The 18,439-nt window shown below is 36.1% G+C and overlaps 1 protein-coding gene across 1 annotated transcript in view; it reads right to left on the bottom strand.

Annotated features, from left to right (window-relative positions):
- Window positions 1-4,516: 4,516 nt before the first annotated feature.
- Window positions 4,517-18,439, bottom strand: part of LOC136836196 (uncharacterized) — a 146,245-nt gene continuing 132,322 nt past the window's right edge. The window contains exon 15 of the mRNA XM_067100198.1: window positions 4,517-5,157. Coding sequence (XP_066956299.1) covers window positions 4,942-5,157 — 216 coding nt within the window. The 3' untranslated portion in view covers window positions 4,517-4,941. The remainder of the gene's footprint in view (window positions 5,158-18,439) is intronic.

Below are 18,439 nucleotides of genomic sequence, written 5' to 3' on the forward strand. Positions count from 1 at the left end.
CTCATACGCACTGAAACCACTAAATTCCAGTTCACTTTCCTCCTGTGGCTCCCGTACGGACATTGGGGGCAAATACTCGTCATCACTGACATCGGGCATGATGTCCTCATCACTAGATGACCAACTGCCATCAAAATGAGGACTTTCCACCTGCTCTTGATCGAGCTCCAACAAGTACTCGTCAATGTCCTTTTGTTGGAGGCCTCCCAAATGCTTACGGATGCCCCTCAGGACACCCCGATGCTTCCTAGGGGTCGTAAAAGGCACAGGATGTGGTCCTTGGTCCCCTTCGGTCACACGTGGCCGCACAACACGGCGTTGAAAAGCTGGGTCACCTTGGGTGCTTGGTCCCTCTCCAGCATCCCGATCTAAAACTCGCCTCACATGCTCACTACCGACAGGCAATATGTGCCTTTCACAGTCCTGACGACGTTGGGGCATCTCTGCAAACGTCCTGTTGTGTCACAAATATGCTAACACTCGCAAAAGTTCTGCAAAACATGAATGCGTCAAGAAATCGCTCTCCGATGATGCACTGCTGATGCTTTGTAGTGCGGGAAGGAAGAAATTGGTGCATGCACGGCTAGGTGACGCTTCTAAACAAAACAACAGCGTGATCCGTGAACTCCCAGCATTCCTCAAGGCGCGTGATTTAAAACCTCTCGCAAACTAGGCCTATAATTATTTTTCCGAGAATATTTAAAAAAACATTTTGTAATCGACGTACCGTACGTCCACTCTGCACCCAACAGACAATTTTAGTCGATGTACAGTACGTCCAGTTGGCGTTTAAGGGTTGAGTGAATGATAACAGAACTGACGTGAGGCTCAGAACTACTGAGGTAAATGTAATATGTCTGTCCCTAAATAACTCTACCAGTTCACATACGTCACTATCACTCTCTCCAAAACGAATGATATGTGAGCTGGTGAATGCGAGTGCTAAACTACCAAATAACTCATCCAGAGAGTGCGTCAAATTCGAACCAGGGAGACGGTTGAGAGAGGTGGCGAAGGGCACAGACCTTGGTCCCAAGACACACTATGGTTCCCTGTCCATGAAAAGACCAACGGACCCAGGACAGTCGAAAGGGCAGATACAGACAGATGCCAAGGCTTCGACACCCTCTCTCACAGGGGAAACCAAAAAATCTTGATCGCTATGAGGGGGGCCGGGGATCTTTACTCTAATATATAGTCAAATTTCTAACCATAATAAAAAAAATATTTCTCAATTACCTATTATTTTCTCCTGAACCACATAAGGAGAAAAAGAAGGCAGAGCAGGAGAGAAAAGGAATTAACCTAGGCTGTCAGGTAGGCCAATGGAGGAGGAGAAGAAGCAACACTGGAAGACACAAGGAAAAGACTGAGTAGGCTTATGGTGTACCCTAACGAATTGTTTACATAATCCATTGTCCTCTAGAATCTTTCGATACTACTTCACAAAATTTTCATCCTCTCATCAGATAACTCCTTATTATCTTCACATCAAGAAAACCACACTCGTGACTCAACATCCAGACTAACACAGCCTACCATGCACAACCGAAACATTTGGTTTTCCACAAACTCTTTCCTATACAGTCTAATGCATTCATCTCTGCTCGTTGTAGGTGACAATGCAAAAATAGAAAACAAGCACAATACTGTACAGGAGAAAATCAGCCAGAAATCAAGGAAATTATTATTAACGCCCATTCACACCGTCTGCATAAGGACACAGCACGAAGAATTCTGACAAGAACATAAACACTCTAGCGCCACCTGGTGGGAGACGGGTAATTACAGAGACAGTCCTAAAGGGTTAGCCAAGTATTTTCATTTTGACTGCTGACCACATCTAATGGCGCAAAGATATAAGCTAACTTTAACAGTAGGTAAGATTCATTCCAAATAATACTGTATAAATACATCTGAATTAAATTTATTACAAATAAGCTATAAACTTCAAAGTTACATTACGGTTAAATGTCCCAACTTGAAAGGATTTTAAGATGCAGATTTACAAGTATGAGTGCCAAAAGGTTTTGTGGGTCAGAAGAATAAATAATTCTGCAAGACATTTTAACCCTTAAACGCCGACTGGACGTATCGTACGTCAACTAAAATTGTCTGTTGGGTGCCGAGTGGACGTACCGAACGTTGACTACATAAAATTTCAACCTTCAGTCAACTTTGACTCGACCTAATGGTTGAAAACGCAATTGTAAGCTAAAACTCTTACATTCTAGTAATATTCAATCATTTACCTTCATTTTGCAACAAATTGGAAGTCTCTAGCACAATATTTCGATTTATGGTGAATTTTTGAAAAAAACTTTTTCCTTACGTCCGCGCGGTAACTCTGCCGAAAATTTCAGAAATTCTTTCGTCATTTTGTCGTAATTTTTGCACCGTTTTATATTAGCCATTACATAAAGTTTTATATATGAAGATGTGTGCAGTTTCATGTAAAATACAACAAAAAACAACCCATGGTTGTAGCTTTTATCAGTTTGGAAATATTTTCATATAAATCACGATAAGTGCCAAAATTTCAACCTTCGGTCAACTTTGACTCCACCGAAATGGTAAAAAAACGCAATTGTAAGCTAAAATTCTTACATTCTAGTAATATTCAATCATTTACCTTCATTTTGCAACAAATTGGAAGTCTCTAGCACAATATTGCGATTTATGGTGAATTTTTGAAAAAAAACTTTTTCCTTACGTCAGCGCCAGAAATTCTTTCGTCACATCGTAATGTTTGCACCGTTTTATATTAGTCGTTACATAAAGTTTTATATATGAAAATGTGCGAAATTTCATGTAGAATACAACAGAAAATAACTCATGGTTGTAGCTTTTATCAGTTTTGAAATATTTTCACATAAATCACGATAACTGCCAAAATTTCAACCTTCGGTCAACTTTAACTTGACCAAAATGGTCGAAAAACGCAATTATAAGCTAAAACTCTTACATTCTAGTAATATTCAATCATGTACCTTCATTTTGCAACAAACTGGAAGTCTCTAGCACAATATTTCGATTTATGGTGAATTTTTGAAAAAAAAACTTTTCCGTACATCTGCGTGCGGTAACTCGGCCGAACATCTCAGAAAATCTTTCTTCACTTTGTCGTAATGTTTGCACCGTTTTACATTAGTCGTTACATAAACTTTTATATATGAAAATGTGTGCAATTTCATGTAGAATACAACAAAAAATAACTCATGGTTGTAGCTTTTATCAGTTTTGAAATATTTTCATATAAATCATAATAAATAGAAAAAATTCTACCTTCAGTCAACTTTAACTCAACCGAAATGGTCGAAAACTGCAATTGTAAGCTAAAACACTTACAGTCTAGTAATATTCAATCAATTACCTTCATTTGGCAACAAACGGGAAGTCTCTCGCACAATATTTCGATTTATGGTGAATTTTTGAAAAAACTTTTCTACGTCCACGTGCTATGAATTCATGCATCATTTTGTGATAATATTTTCTCTGTGTTCCTTTGATTGTTTTACAATTTGTTATATACCAAAATCATTGCAATTTTGTTTACAATACAAAGAAAAAAATAAAAATAACAATTATCGGTTCCGAGAGTTCGACGCTTTTTAAATATATTCAGTTTTGCTCACGATCCGCGAAGAAATTAATCATAATTTGAAGTAAACAATAATGCAGTATATATGAAATTTTTTTTTCTTATGATTTTTGACGACTGTCATTTTCCGGCTATTTCAATATTTATTTGCACTGTATGATAATTATATTTTTTTTCATTTCTGATGGTTGCATACTAAACTTCAGACAATGACAAAAAAGGAGCCAAAAATGAACTCTTAATCTTAAAAACTAAACGTGCTGTGATTTTTTTGAAAAAACTTTTTTCCGCAGCGCTAACTCCCGAACGCCGCTGGCATACGACAGACACTTTCGTAAATAGAGGCTCGGCGTTTAAGGGTTAATAGTGAAAATAGCAAATTTCATTTTATACTGAAAAGAGCATAGAACTGAAAACAGAGAAATAATGGGAAATAATCTAAATATACACCATGGAAGGGAGTTATATTTGTTTTAATACAAACCATGAAAGGGAAACTAATTAACTTCTGGGTCAAAAGTGTATTTAAGGTACTGAACTAAAAGTCTTAAATCCAACAAAAGTATATGCGGGTGTCAAATGAGATTGCTTTCATATAACTTGGATCAATTTTTCTCTAAGTTTCAGAAGGCATCTGTGAAGTGTTTAGGTTATCACCCTATTGAAGTTCTTTTCCATGCTGTCAACTTGCTCAAAGTGACCAAACAAGCAATATCATATTTGGCTGGCAAATTTTCTATCTCTAGATAAGCTGAAAAACTAAAAGAAAGAATGCGTGTGGGTTACTGAATTCCTACCCTTAGTCTTTGTTAACAATAAATACATAAATCTTGTACATGTCGAATATGAACATTTACATCTTTTTAAGTAATCATTGATAAATATAATTAGAGCTTATGATAATGAAAAAGTATCTGAATTGTGGGATAATTTAATAAATAAAACACAAAATTAATATTCCTTACACATAGCTCATACAAATGCTTTATATGCTCATGAATAAAAAATTACTTCCAAAAATAAAAAAAAAGCTTACATAATCACATCATGGCAAAAATAAAACATGAACACCAAATTATAAAGTCTGCAGCCATTATAATGTGACCAACATCACACAATGCTACAGTTCTTGTGCCTGAAACTCTCAACCTATAAAATTTCACTATAATGATTAATTTGATCAGTTAGTGATAATGACCATGACTTCAAATAATACCAGTACAGTGATGCCATGTCTTCAACACAATTACGAATGATATCCCGATCAGTCCATTTTCATTTTGGATAACAAGTTCATGTACACTATACAAGTGTACATCCCTCCTCTTAATAATGATCTACTATTTTGGTTTAACGACTAGCGCAGCATTAAGAAGTTTAGCTTCTGCTACAGTTTGAGAAAGTTCAGTCACTTCTGCATGTGGGAATGTTGTCATGAGGGCAAATTCTGTGGTTTCAAAGGACGGACGGGCAGTTGATATATACTGTCGAATGTCACTAACAGCATGAGTGTGATTCAGTTTTATGATGAGGCGTGACCCATCTGGTAAGCGTACCTGAAGAGAAAGTAAACTGATGTAGAATGGCCAAGCATAAAAGTTTTGTAAAAACAATAAAACACCATAACATTTCAAAAAGAAATAAAATCTTTACAAGTAATACAAATAATACAAAAAAAAGGTTAAGTTCTGTACTCTCAGGTGGCACCTCAACAGAGAACCTTGCACAGCAAACTAGGTAATACTAAAGGTTATTTGAAACATCCTTTCAATCCAGATTGCACTGCTTTTTGCTGTTTCTTACTCATTCCTCTGGTCTCTACTCAACTTGCTGTGCAATTTTTTCTTGCTCCAGTTTTCACCCCTTCAATTTATTATTTACAACCAAAAAAATCATAAATAAATTACTTATACAAACCCTTTACATATAATTAGCCCAGTTACACAGTACAAGAAATATCATACATTTCTGCACAAGAAATACCATACACTTTTATTTCTTTATCAAAGAAATACAAAATGATACTACAGCTCTCTCTCTCTCTCTCTCTCCAGGCACATTGGCAAACAATATGAAAAAACTGGCAGCCACAAATGACAGTCTAATTCACCTGTTCTCCACCAGGTGTGTTTTGGATGTTTTAGCTGTTGTCAGAATTCGCCTTGACACCCCACGAAGTTGTGGGGAGGCTGGGCAGGGTCCGCTTTAACATTAGGTAGGTATCCAGATACAATTTATTATGAGAACAATTTGCTCCCCAGTGTAACCTCACTACTGCATTCTTCCCCTATCTGTTGGGACCCTTTTTGAAGAGTCTGTTGTCACACAACTCATTAATTGAGCCCGCCAGCAGAACTGCACAAAATATAAACTGTACTTGAAAAAGGGGAAACAATACCCTTGAGAGTTTGCTTTTCCTTAACTTAGGAAAACTCGGTGTGAATGAGAGGCGTACAAGCCTCCAGTCACTACTAAAGGACCCCTCCGACAACAGAAGAAAGGACAACAATAGCATCAGCACCCTTTCAAAGTGGACAAGATACTCCTACCAGGGAAAAGAAAAATCAACTCTGGACCGTGTACTACAAGGAAAGGAAGAGGTGGAGCCCCATAGGACTTGCATGGCTGGGGTTGTCTTTTACAGCATAACATGCAGTGGAAGTCCTCCTCTTGAGGGACAAAGTATAATTTTCGATTGGCTAGGGTAGAGATGGTCACACACTCCCCCTCCTCTGAAGCAGTTTTTGCCAAAAACCAGGCCCCCTTTTAAAAGGGGGCCATATAGAAAGACAGCTTTATTTGCCACCAATCTTCAGCATCCCCAAGATGCATTCCTCTGAATGAAGGGTGATCCATGAACCATCAAATTTGAATAAGCATACTGTTTACATAAATTTTTATATATACTGTACTTAGTATATGGGAACTCACAAATGAAGGATTTTAACTGGTGGCCTTCCTAGATGATGGCTAATCTGGGAGGCCACCATAAAAGATTGCTGATGAAACCTGAGTGTGGCAGTCTCACCTTACATCCAGCAGACTTCTTCTGAGGCTGGGACTTTGTTAGGCTACTCTTCACGGACAGCTGTCTCTTCCCAACAGCACTCAAACCAGAATAAGGAAGGATCTGAGAAGATTCCTTGCACAGCCAGCTTTTCCAGATGACAATTGGAACGAAGTCTGGGCCTGTTACAGTTTGGGTCTCTGGTAGATCTAATCCAGAGATTGACTGTAGGATTTAAACAGAGTCTAGCTCTCACATGCCAGTAAAAGGCTTTGAGATCACCTTCATCTGAAAATGGGAAGGTACTCTGTCCGTGGTGCTAAAAGGGGTCTCTGGCAAACAGGCCGACCTGACTCCACCATTCATTCGAGTGATAATGCATACGGATGCCTCCTTGGCAGGTTGGGGAGGCCATTGAGAGGGTTGTCAGTTGTGGGAAAACTGAAACCTTCAAAAGGGACCCAAATTTTGTTGGTCCTAGACAATATGACTGCAATGTCTCATATCAAGAGGTTAGGCTCATGCTGAGCTCCTCTTAAGTCAGTAATTGCTAACATGCTTCCACAATCTAGAAGTGGACCAGTTTGCCACTTACGAGAACATCAACTTCCAGTGTGTGTCCCTGAACCTGGACATTCAGGCAATAGCAACAGATGCATTCCTACAAGATTGGAACAAATGAAGGACGATATAACTTTTTCCTTCACTGTCCCAAAATTTCAATAGCTTTGAACAATCTACTAGCTTTCCATGCAACTGCTTGCCTAGTAGCCCTGAATTAGCCAAATAATCACTGGTTCCTTATATCTTCAACAACAGGCAAGAGAATAGATTCCATTGCCATCCATTGTTCTATCCTAGACTGAAGGAGGAGAAGTTGCCTATGCATCCTCCTTTCTGAGCCGTGACCTTCATGTGAAATTTTAAATCTAGTCTACTGTGAAGATTATTTGCCTAACATTGATAGGTACCTAGTGCAAAAACTAAGGACTTCATTTACCCAATATACCAGTCTACATGGAAAATGTGGTTAGATTACTTCCACACAGCCCAGTCCTGAATAAGGTTCTTAGACTTCTGTCATCCCCTCAATTCATAAGCCCAATACAGCTACAGCTCATATGCTGCAAAAGGCAGTCTTCGTGACTGCTTTGGCATCAGGAACTCAGATTAGTGTACTGGGCTGGGCTCTCTTAGACAAGGACAACATTTCGTCACTCATACACCTAGTTGTCATTTACTGTAGTCTCCTGGCCTATCATTCCTGGCCAAGAATGAGGAGCTTTTTAAATGGAAAATCCCTTTTCTGATAAAGGAACTCAGTATTTCATATAAAATATTATGCCCAGTTAAGCACTTAAGGTTTACCTAGATGTCACGACAAACATCCCAGAAGGTCCTATGTTTCCTACACCTTAACACAAACAGACCATTCTCTACTGTACATGGGCTGAGAATTATTTTGCTGGTCCTCATTAAAAAGGCAGACCCTCACGCCTTTTCTAAGTTGTATGGCATCCAGAAGTTGAGTACAGTCATCCCCCAGTTTTTGCGGGGGATGCGTACCACACCCACCTGCAAATATAAAAAATCTGCGAATACCGAAACCCCCTCTAAAAACACTTGTAACTGCCTTTTTTAATAGTTCAAACACCAAAGAGCACCCTCTAAATCACTTACAACTGCCTATTTTAATAATTCATACACCACATATACCATAAACTATCATCTTAAAGCATTTAGTTACAAAAATACAATGAAAGTACAGTAATTGCTCAATGAAAGAATCCATGAATAGGTGATATATGTTCCATAGAAAAATCCGCGACTAACTGAAGCAGCAAATGCCAAACTGCGAATAAGCAGGGATCTACTGTACACTGTTACCTTTCTTCGGTGAAGGCACAATAATCATGCAGCCAGATCTGACTTAATTAGGTAAGTCACAGTAGAACCACAGTAGATAATACATTTATAGGTTTGTGTGTCTCCTGTTCTTTATTGCCAGACCTTTATGGGTATCCGAAATAAAGAAAACGGTTGATAACCTGTGACTTTACCTTGATAAAAAATTCCTGAAACGCTATTGCTATAAGAGTGGTGGTCATGCTGAGATATTACTGGGAAGGCCCAATAATCTCGCAGCCAGACCCGACATAATTAGGCAAGTCACCTTCGAACCACATAGAATAATACATATACTATTGGTTTATGTGTTGTTTCTTTATTGCCAAACCCTATGGGTATCCAGAATAAAGAAAATGGTTAACAACCTGTGACTATACCTGGGATCAAAAATTAATCTGGGTTGCTGGGATTTATTTATTAGGAGCTAAGCCATTTTGTCACCTGTCAGTTTCTTTTGTAAGCTCCTTTGAGGACAAACAGGGGCTACGCTATAAAAAAAAAAAAAAACAGGTTTTGATGTAGGAAAAACTCATTTTTGGTAGCCACTGCGAGTCCTCAAACCCACCCACTTTCCTTTCCCTGATGAAAAGGCATGGGACTGGGGTGACACTTTATCCTGCACAGACATGGTGTGTAATGAAGATGGTCACCAACATATTTTGTTGTTAAATCTGTGCTGGTGAGATGTAATGAAAGCCAAGGCAGTCGTTGTAGGACAGGGGGTAGAGCCTTCTTGTCCTGAGTCCTTTATATTCTATCATTGTGCCAACAGCACTATTCTGGCCAAGACCAACTACAAGAGAATTCTTTGTAAAAGATGAAAAATGAATAAAGCATGATAAAAATTATAGAATTCAGCCACATATGTAGATGCCTAGGCCGAGACATGAACGCATAATTGTTAAGTAAAAAAGAAGTGGAGTCTCTAAAATGAAAAGTAAGATAATGAAATTTAGATTACAGGTACACAATCCTTTACCTGAAATCCTCGGGACCAGATGTGTTTCGGTTTCTGGAATTTTTCGGATTTCAGAACTGTGTGGTCAGGAGCATAATCAAACATCACTATTGCAGCAAAAACTTTTTTTTTCCTTTTTTCATGTTTTTCCATTTTAGTTATTTATTCATAATAGTTTATTATTATTTATGTGAGAAAATCAAGATCATCAGCAATAAAATAATGGGGCAATTAAGACCGTAAGTTCACTAACACATTTTGCTTTCAACAAAAACATTCTGTAAAACACAAAAATATACATGATCAAAACAATTGTAATTCGACTTGTGAATTTTAACAATAAATAAGACTATAAAATACATTTCATCATATCAGTCTTGGAAAGGGTTGTTTTAACTGTTACTGACGTCATCATCAGTTTGCAGTCATAGATCTGAGGACGGTCCGGGAATAGGATTCACAAGTAATGACGCATCACCACAACAGACTGTTCTGGGATTTTTCATACCACTATATTAAAGATAAAATTATTGTTGAATTCTTGTTTTCATGAAGAAATAATAATTATATAAAGCAAATTATTGATAAATTTTGCCATCAGCAGTCAAATAATCATAGTCATGGCAATGTTCAAACTTAGCGTTGTTATGACATATGTCTATAAATAGAACAGAAGTAGAGCGGTGTCACTGGCTAGCAGATCTTCATGGCAACCAGCTAGCCAATCAGGTTTTAGTTGTATTCTGTCTGAGAAAGAATGTTTTGCTCAGAGAAGCTGATGATGACAGTGTGTGTTTTGAATACAATACATAGTTTTTAATATTGTATGTATTTCACTGATCACATGAAGAATAGAATGAATTCCTTCTTTATAACTGAGAATGCAAAATTGTTGGTTCAGAGATTCTTCAGCAACAAAATATTTTTTTTTTTTGCGTTGACATACCTTTGAAACAAAATTCTTCTCTTTAATCTCTCAAGGATAGAATTTCCCTGCATAGAGGGAACTGGTAATTTTCTCCCTCTCATGTCATTTGCCATGTAAACACAAGTATTGTTCAGTAACTCAGCTTTTGTCTTCGTAAAGTTTACCTTTGTCATATCTTTTCTTTCCTAAAAAAACATACAAAGCATCGTACTGTAGCTACCAGTCGGGCAGCATATAGGTAAAACTGTTAATGCTCAGTGATTGGCTACAATACTTCCTACCGTTCCAGGCAATAGCGTTTCTTAACCCTTAAAGGCCTGTTGGACGTAGCAAACGTCGACTACAAAAAATTTCACCCTTCAGTCAACTTTGACTCGACCGAAATGGTCGAAAAACGCAATTGTAAGCTAAAACTCTTACATTCTAGTAATATTCAATCATTTACCTTCATTTTGCAACAAATTGGAAGTCTCTAGCACAATATTTCGATTTATGGTGAATTTTTGAAAAAAACTTTTTCTTATGCCCACAAGGGTAACTCAGCCGAAAATTTCAGAAATTCTTTTCGTCATTTTGTCGTAATTTTTCACTGTTCTATATTAGCCGTTACATAAAGTTTTATATATGAAAATGTGCACAATTTCATGTACAATACAACAGAAAATAACTCATGGTTGTAGCTTTTATCAGTTTTGAAATATTTTCATATAAATCACGATAACTGTCAAAATTTCAACCTTCGGTCAACTTTGACTCGACCGAAATGGTAAAAAAATGCAATTGTAAGCTAAAACTCTTACATTCTAGTAATATTCAATCATTTACCTTCATTTTGCAACAAATTGGAAGTCTCTAGCACAATATTTCGATTTATGGCGAATTTTTGAAAAAAACTTTTTCCTTAAAACCGCCCAGAAATTCTTTAAAAATCACGTTGTCGTAATGTTTGCACTGTTTTATATTAGTCGTTACATATAGTTTTATATATGGAAATGTGCACAATTTCATGTAGAATACAACAGAAAATAACTCATGGTTGTAGCTTTTATCAGTTTTGAAATATTTTCATATAAATCATGATAACTGCCAAATTTTCAAGCTTGGTCAACTTTAACTCGACCGAAATGGTAAAAAAACACAATTATAAGCTAAAACTCTTACATTCTAGTAATATTCAATCATGTACCTTCATTTTGCAACAAACTGGAAGTCTCTAGGACAATATTTTGATTTATGGAGAATTTCTGAAAAAAAAAAAAATTTTTTCCTTACGTCTCATGCCATGTAACTCGCCAAACATCTCAGAAATTCTTTAACGTCATGTTGTCGTAATGTTTGCATCGTTTTACATTAGTCGTTACATAAACTTTTATATATGAAAATGTGTGCAATTTCATGTAGAATACAACAGAAATTAGCTCATGGTTGTAGCTTTTATCAGTTTTGAAATATTTTCACATAAATCACGATAACTGCCAAAATTTCAACCTTCAGTCAACTTTAACTCTACCGAAATGGTAAAAAAACGCAATTGTGAGCTAAAACTCTTACATTCTAGTAATATTCAATCATTTACCTTCATTTTGCAATAAATTGGAAGTCTCTAGCACAATATTTCGATTTATGGTGAATTTTTTAAAAAACATTTTCCTTACGTCTCTTGCTGTAACTCGGCCGAACATCTCAGAAATTCTTTACCTCGTTGTCGTAATATTTGCACCGTTTTATATTAGTCGTTACATAAAGTTTTATATATGAAAATGTGCGCAATTTCATTTACAATACAACAAAAAATAAATCATGGTTGTAGCTTTTATCAGTTTTGAAATATTTTCATATAAATCACGATAAATAAAAAAAATTCGACTTTCGGTCAACTTTAACTCGATCGAAATGGTCGAAAACTGCAATTGTAAGCTAAAACACTTACAGTCTAGTAATATTCAATCAATTAGCTTCATTTTTCAACAAACGGGAAGTCTCTAGCACAATATTTCGATTTATGGTGAATTTTTGAAAAAAAAAATTTTTTACGTCCGCGAGTTACGAATTCATGCATCATTTTGTGATAATATTTTCTCTGTGTTGCTTTGATCGTTTTAAAATTTGTTATATACCAAAATCATCGCAATTTAGTGTACAATACAACTAAAAAAATTAACTCATTAGCTTTAACCGTTTTGCTTACAGCGATTTGTATACAATTATATACAAGTTTTTTTCGCTGTCTTATATTCCAATATTTATATATGATAATGATATTTTTTCATTTCTGATGGTTGCATACTAAACTTCAGGCAATGACAAAAAAAAAAGAGCCAAAAATGAACTCTTAATCTTAAAAACTAAGCGTGCTGTGATTTTCTGAAAAAAACTTTTTTAATTTTCGCTTCGGCGCTTAACTCACCAAACGCCTTGCATACGAGAGACGTTTTTGTAAATAGGGCTTCGGCGTTAAAGGGTTAATGACAGTACGTACTGTGCGAAAGTTAAATTTGTTACAAGTTAAAAGCATTTCAGTTAAGCATATATTTCCATGTATAAGACGACCTTCAAATAAGACAAGGTCAAAAATTATGACAAATTTTCATGAATTTATCTCATATCTTTAGTATAAGATGACTACTAAATTACAAAACCATCTGTGTATAGGCTAGCTTTTGTAAAACCATGTATCTTATGAAATATTGGTTATGTAAAGACGATGTTATTACAAAAGCTGTTTTACTTACTACAGACAGTCCCCGGTTTACGACGGTCTCGGCTTATGACGTTCCGAGTTTACAACGCTTTTCAAATATATTCAGAAAAAAATTATTTCCTGGGTTACAACGCATGTTCCAGGTTTACAACGTTGACAACTCCCCATCCGACAGAAGAAATATGGCTCCAGAATGGCAGAATGGTAAATTTTGGAGGGTTTTCTGTTGAAAAACTTAATGTAAATGCAGGATATATTGTTTTCAAGGCACCCAAAGGAATAAAAGTAAGGTTTTTTTACGGTTTTCGACAATATTTCAGACGACGCCAGTCCGACGACGATCGGAAGAAATATGCATCCAAAACAGCAGAATGGTCAATATTTGGAGGGTTTTATTATGAGAAACTCAATATAAATGCAGGATTCATTGTTTTCAGACACCCAAAAGATTAAAAGTAAGGTTATCTTACGATTTTCGACGGTATTTCAGACGACACCAGTCCGACGATGACTGGAAGAGATATGCATCTAAAACAGCAGAATGGTCAATATTTGGAGGGTTTTTATTATGAGAAACTCAATATAAATGCAGGATTCGTTGTTTTCAAGACACCCAAAGGATTAAGAATAAGGTTTCCTAACGATTTTCGACGGTATTTTGGGCGACGCCAATCCGACGACGATTGGAAGAAATATGCATCCAAAACAGCAGACTGGTCAATACTTGGAGGGTTTTTATCATGAGAAACTCAATATAAATGCAGGATTCATTGTTTTCAAGACACCCAAAGGATTAAAAGTAAGGTTTTCTTACGATTTTCGACAGTATTTCGGACGACGCCAGTCCGACGACGACCAGAAGAGATATGCATCCAAAACAGCAGAATGGTCAATATCTGGAGGGTTTTCACTGTGAAAAACTCAACATAAATGCAGGATTTGTTGTTTTCACGACACCCTAAGGAATAAAATTTAAGTTTTCTTATGATTCTCGACGGTAATATTTGGGATGACTCGGTGTCCAACGCATACGACGGAAGAAAATTTACATTCGCGGATTTTTTCATAGAGCAATATTCACTAAATTACTGATTTTTATTTTATTTTTGTGACTAAATATATTTTTTATGATGAAAAAATTATTTACTAATTATAAAATATTAATATTAAGTAACCACAGCAAAGTATTGATAAAAGTTAAATTAAAATCCCGTGAAATCATAAAACTGCTTACCGATGTAATCACTTCATTCAACCTCTCTCTCTCTCTCTCTCTCTCTCTCTCTGTTCTCGAATAATTCACGAATAATTTCACTTCTGAGATTTAAGTAAGGCCAACCGCCCATATCTCTCTCTCTGTATTGCATATATCCTTCAAAAAAATATTGATTACTGTATGTAAACATAAAAATATACTAAAATCCCATCATCGCTTGTGTGACAATTTTTTTTATTGCTTTTTTGAAGGCTTAAGACGATACCGGCTCGGGGGATTAGAAGTAGCCAATAATAGAGCTCGTAGCAACCCCTTCTCTCCATGACGATACGCTATTGGCTGGCAAGACTGACAGTAGCCAATAACAACTTGTAACAACCCCCTCATCCCCTTCCCGCCCTCCTTGACGACATGGTATTGGCAGGAAGGGTGGGATTTTAACCAATCACAAAGCTTGTACCTCACGGGCTTTGCATACACTATAAAGAGGGTGCGTAGTATTTTTTTTCTCTCTCTCACCGACGTGAGAGAGAATGACTGCATAAGATTTTTCTAACAAATTTGTGGGAGATGACGACTAACTACGTTTGTATGATATACTGTATACAGTCATACCTCGAAATTATGCGAGGTTAGGTTCCAGAGCCCTTCGTGCAAGGTGAATTTTCGCGTAAGTTTGGCATGGTCTTTAAAAATGCTAATAAATGTTTATTTCCAGAGTTTAAGTACTAAATATGACCCTAATCATGCTCCCAAAGTAGTAAGCTAACTTTTAAATGAACTAAAGTTAGTGTAATTTTATTTAAAATTTAGCTTATTACCCTTAAAAAAGGAATACATAAAAATTGAGTACTGCACAGTTTCATAATAGCGCATTTACAGAAGGTGCGTACGTATACTAATGTTACCCCTAATTCATGGGATGCCGTTTTCTTTGTCACTTAGAGTAAAAGCCGTTTTCTTTGCGTCACTAGGCAAAACGTCATGTGTCAGTCAACAAAAGTACAATTCCATAAAATATCGAAAACATGTACATAATGTTCGTAGAAGGTAGTACAGTACAGGTAAAATTCAATCAATTTAAAATTATATACTGTACAGGTAATGACGTACAGAGAAATAATAAGTTGTAAAAGTATGTTTGAGCGCTAACTACGAATGAGAGAGAGAGAGAGAGAGAGAGAGAGAGAGAGAGAGAGAGAGAGAGAGAGAGAGAGAGAGAGAGAGAGAGAGACTGTAATAAAGTAACTGTACTGCTTTTGTATCGTATTTATGCAAAAGAATATATAAATACAAATTTTCCATTCTGATTTTACACCTAAAAACACGAAAACTTAAAAATTAAACACACTTTCTACAGGGGTATCATCTTTGAAAAATGCAGTAACTAAGGGTATCACATCTTGCAAAAGTACACCAACTGAACGTGCTGTAATTACAGTACATGCACATACAGACTGCACCAGCACTTTTCTCCGAGGTGAACAGAGTAATTTTCAAAGAATGACACTTATACAACTCTTAGTTACATCTCTGATATCACATTAACGAATTCATTTTATCAAATGAGCACGACTGAACAACCTCCTCTCAAGGTCATGTAAAGTCCTTGTGACAAAGGCTTTGCAAATGGACATAATACTTGTATGATATTTATGTACAGAAATATAAATATAAATTTTCCATAACGATTTTACAGTTAAAAGCATGAAAACTTATAAATGTACTTCAAACATTAAACAAGCATTTTCTGCAGGGGTATCATCTTTGAAAAGTGCAGTAACTTTGCAAATGGGTATCACATCTTGTAAAAGTACACTAAGTGAATGTGCTGAAATTACCTTTGCATCATATTTATGCATGTACAAAAATAAAAATAATACATTTTCAATACAGACTTTACACATGAAAGCATGAAATGCATTTTTCATAGAGATTTTACACATGAAAGCATGAAATGCATTTTTCATACAGATTTTACACATAAAAGCATGAAATGCATTTTTTATACAGATTTTACACATAAAAGAATGAAATGCATTTTTCATACAGATTTTACACATAAAAGCATGACAACTTGTAAATTACTTCAAAAATTAAACACCCACTTCTGCAGGGTTTCTCAAGAATTTTTGTGTGTCTGTGAAAAAATCGCGTATGCCCATTAGTTAGGTTCTAGTGAAAAGTTCGTGTGTGTGTGAATTCGCGCAACTCGAATCGTGTAAGATCGAAGTATTACTGTAAATGACTTACCTAATAAGAGCTAATTTTCAAATATTAATAAGATTAAATAATAATAATACAGTATACTGAAATTACAACATTTATGCATTTTCAAAGCAGACTAAGGGCATAAAAGGTAATGAGAATGGATAGATATATTATAAATCGATACTAAGTTCAGCCCTTCACTCTCACAGGAAAAGATACTGCTAATTTGAGTCTCTTTACCTATACACACTGCGTGTGTGTGTGTGTGTGTGTGTGTTCATGGTGCTTTAAAAGTGCTTGGTAAAAGTAGTGGTAGCCTACATCTTTGGAAGACAAAGTAAAAAACAATTTTTTGTTGTCAGTCGCAGTAAAGAGAAATGGATTAACATTCCTCGAGAGAATAAAGAGATAAACTCTCTCTCTCTCTCGTGCCAGCACAAGAATGGCTGAATGAAAGTCGTAGTGGTAATTCATTCTCTCTCTCTCTCTCTCTGGCTGGAAAAGGGTACTAGTGTTTAAGATGACTTTGAAAAGATATTAATATAATTTCAAAGATTAATACAGGATAATAATTTAAGCTACATTTGATGCAGGATGATACTTGAAGTAAAAATGGGAGAGCAATGTAGTTCTGTAAAATTCCAAGTCTTTTTCTGGTAGATAAGTGGGTAGAATGGTAAAATTTTGAGGGTTTTTCACGACAGACTCAATAAAAATGCAGGTTATGTCATTTTCAAGATACTCAAAGGATTAAAAGTAAGGTTTTCTTACGATTTGTGACGATTTTTCCGGTTTACGACGATTTTCGGCTTACGACACGTTGTCAGAACAGAACCCCCATCGTAAACCGGGGACTGCCTGTATATCCTTGGAAATTCAATATAAACGCAAAAACAAAGCCGATTCCATGTCACATTTTTCCTACATCTCACATGATCGAACCATTCTAAACGGTTATTTACCACCAAATTGATAACGAATTTTTAATGAAAAATTAATATTAATGTTATCCTAAATGTTATTACTACCGTAATTACACAATCACTAAAATTTCTGAAAGGTTACTCTTATGATCTCGCTACTTCGAGACCAGTAGGTTCAAGAGAAAAACAAGAAAATTGGGCTGTAATGACTAATAAAAGGTGACAAACAAAGGAAGGAGCAGCTGAACAAAACCAAAAAAGTTACCTAAATATTAATTTATTTACAAAATTTACAAGTGAGCATACTGTAGGTTCTGGGTGGCAAAAACACAAAATGAGCAATTAACAAAAATATTATTTAAAATCAGTCAAGGCATCAATAAACAAATACACACCACAATAACAAGGCCATGAAAAATCAATAAAATTAGACAACTATACAAACAGAATAATCAATAATAATGACAACATGGGAAGCATAAAAACAATAACAATCTGTAAAATAAACAAGAACAAAAACAGGCAGCACAATACGAACAAATTAACACTAAAACAGCATAATGGTGATGCATAGAGCAAATGGGAACACTTCCTCAAACAATGAGGACCACAGTCCAATACAGGACAACTCAGACAGAGACGACACGACAACCGTCTCATCCTTAGAAACAGTATGGACGTCCTCCTCCAACACCGGACGATCATGACAGAGTTAATACAACAACCATCTCATCCTCAAATACTCTCCGTTGCTGAGACTCTGACTCTCTGCCACTCTGAACCAGACCGGCGGTTCCACCCTCCAGAACCTGACTGACGAAGTCTAACGCCATCCAACAAACGTCAACTCGCTAGCAAGAAAAACAAACACAAACTAAGGAGGCAACAAGGGAACAATCGGCCAACGATTGTTCTCGCATCTCCCTACCTAGCAGAAAAAAATTACATTTTTTTTTCAATCACAAAAATACTCCCCCAGTGCTACC

The sequence above is a fragment of the Macrobrachium rosenbergii genome, chromosome 56 (assembly GCF_040412425.1).
Source record: "Macrobrachium rosenbergii isolate ZJJX-2024 chromosome 56, ASM4041242v1, whole genome shotgun sequence".
In the NCBI taxonomy this organism is placed as follows: Eukaryota; Metazoa; Arthropoda; class Malacostraca; order Decapoda; family Palaemonidae; genus Macrobrachium; species Macrobrachium rosenbergii.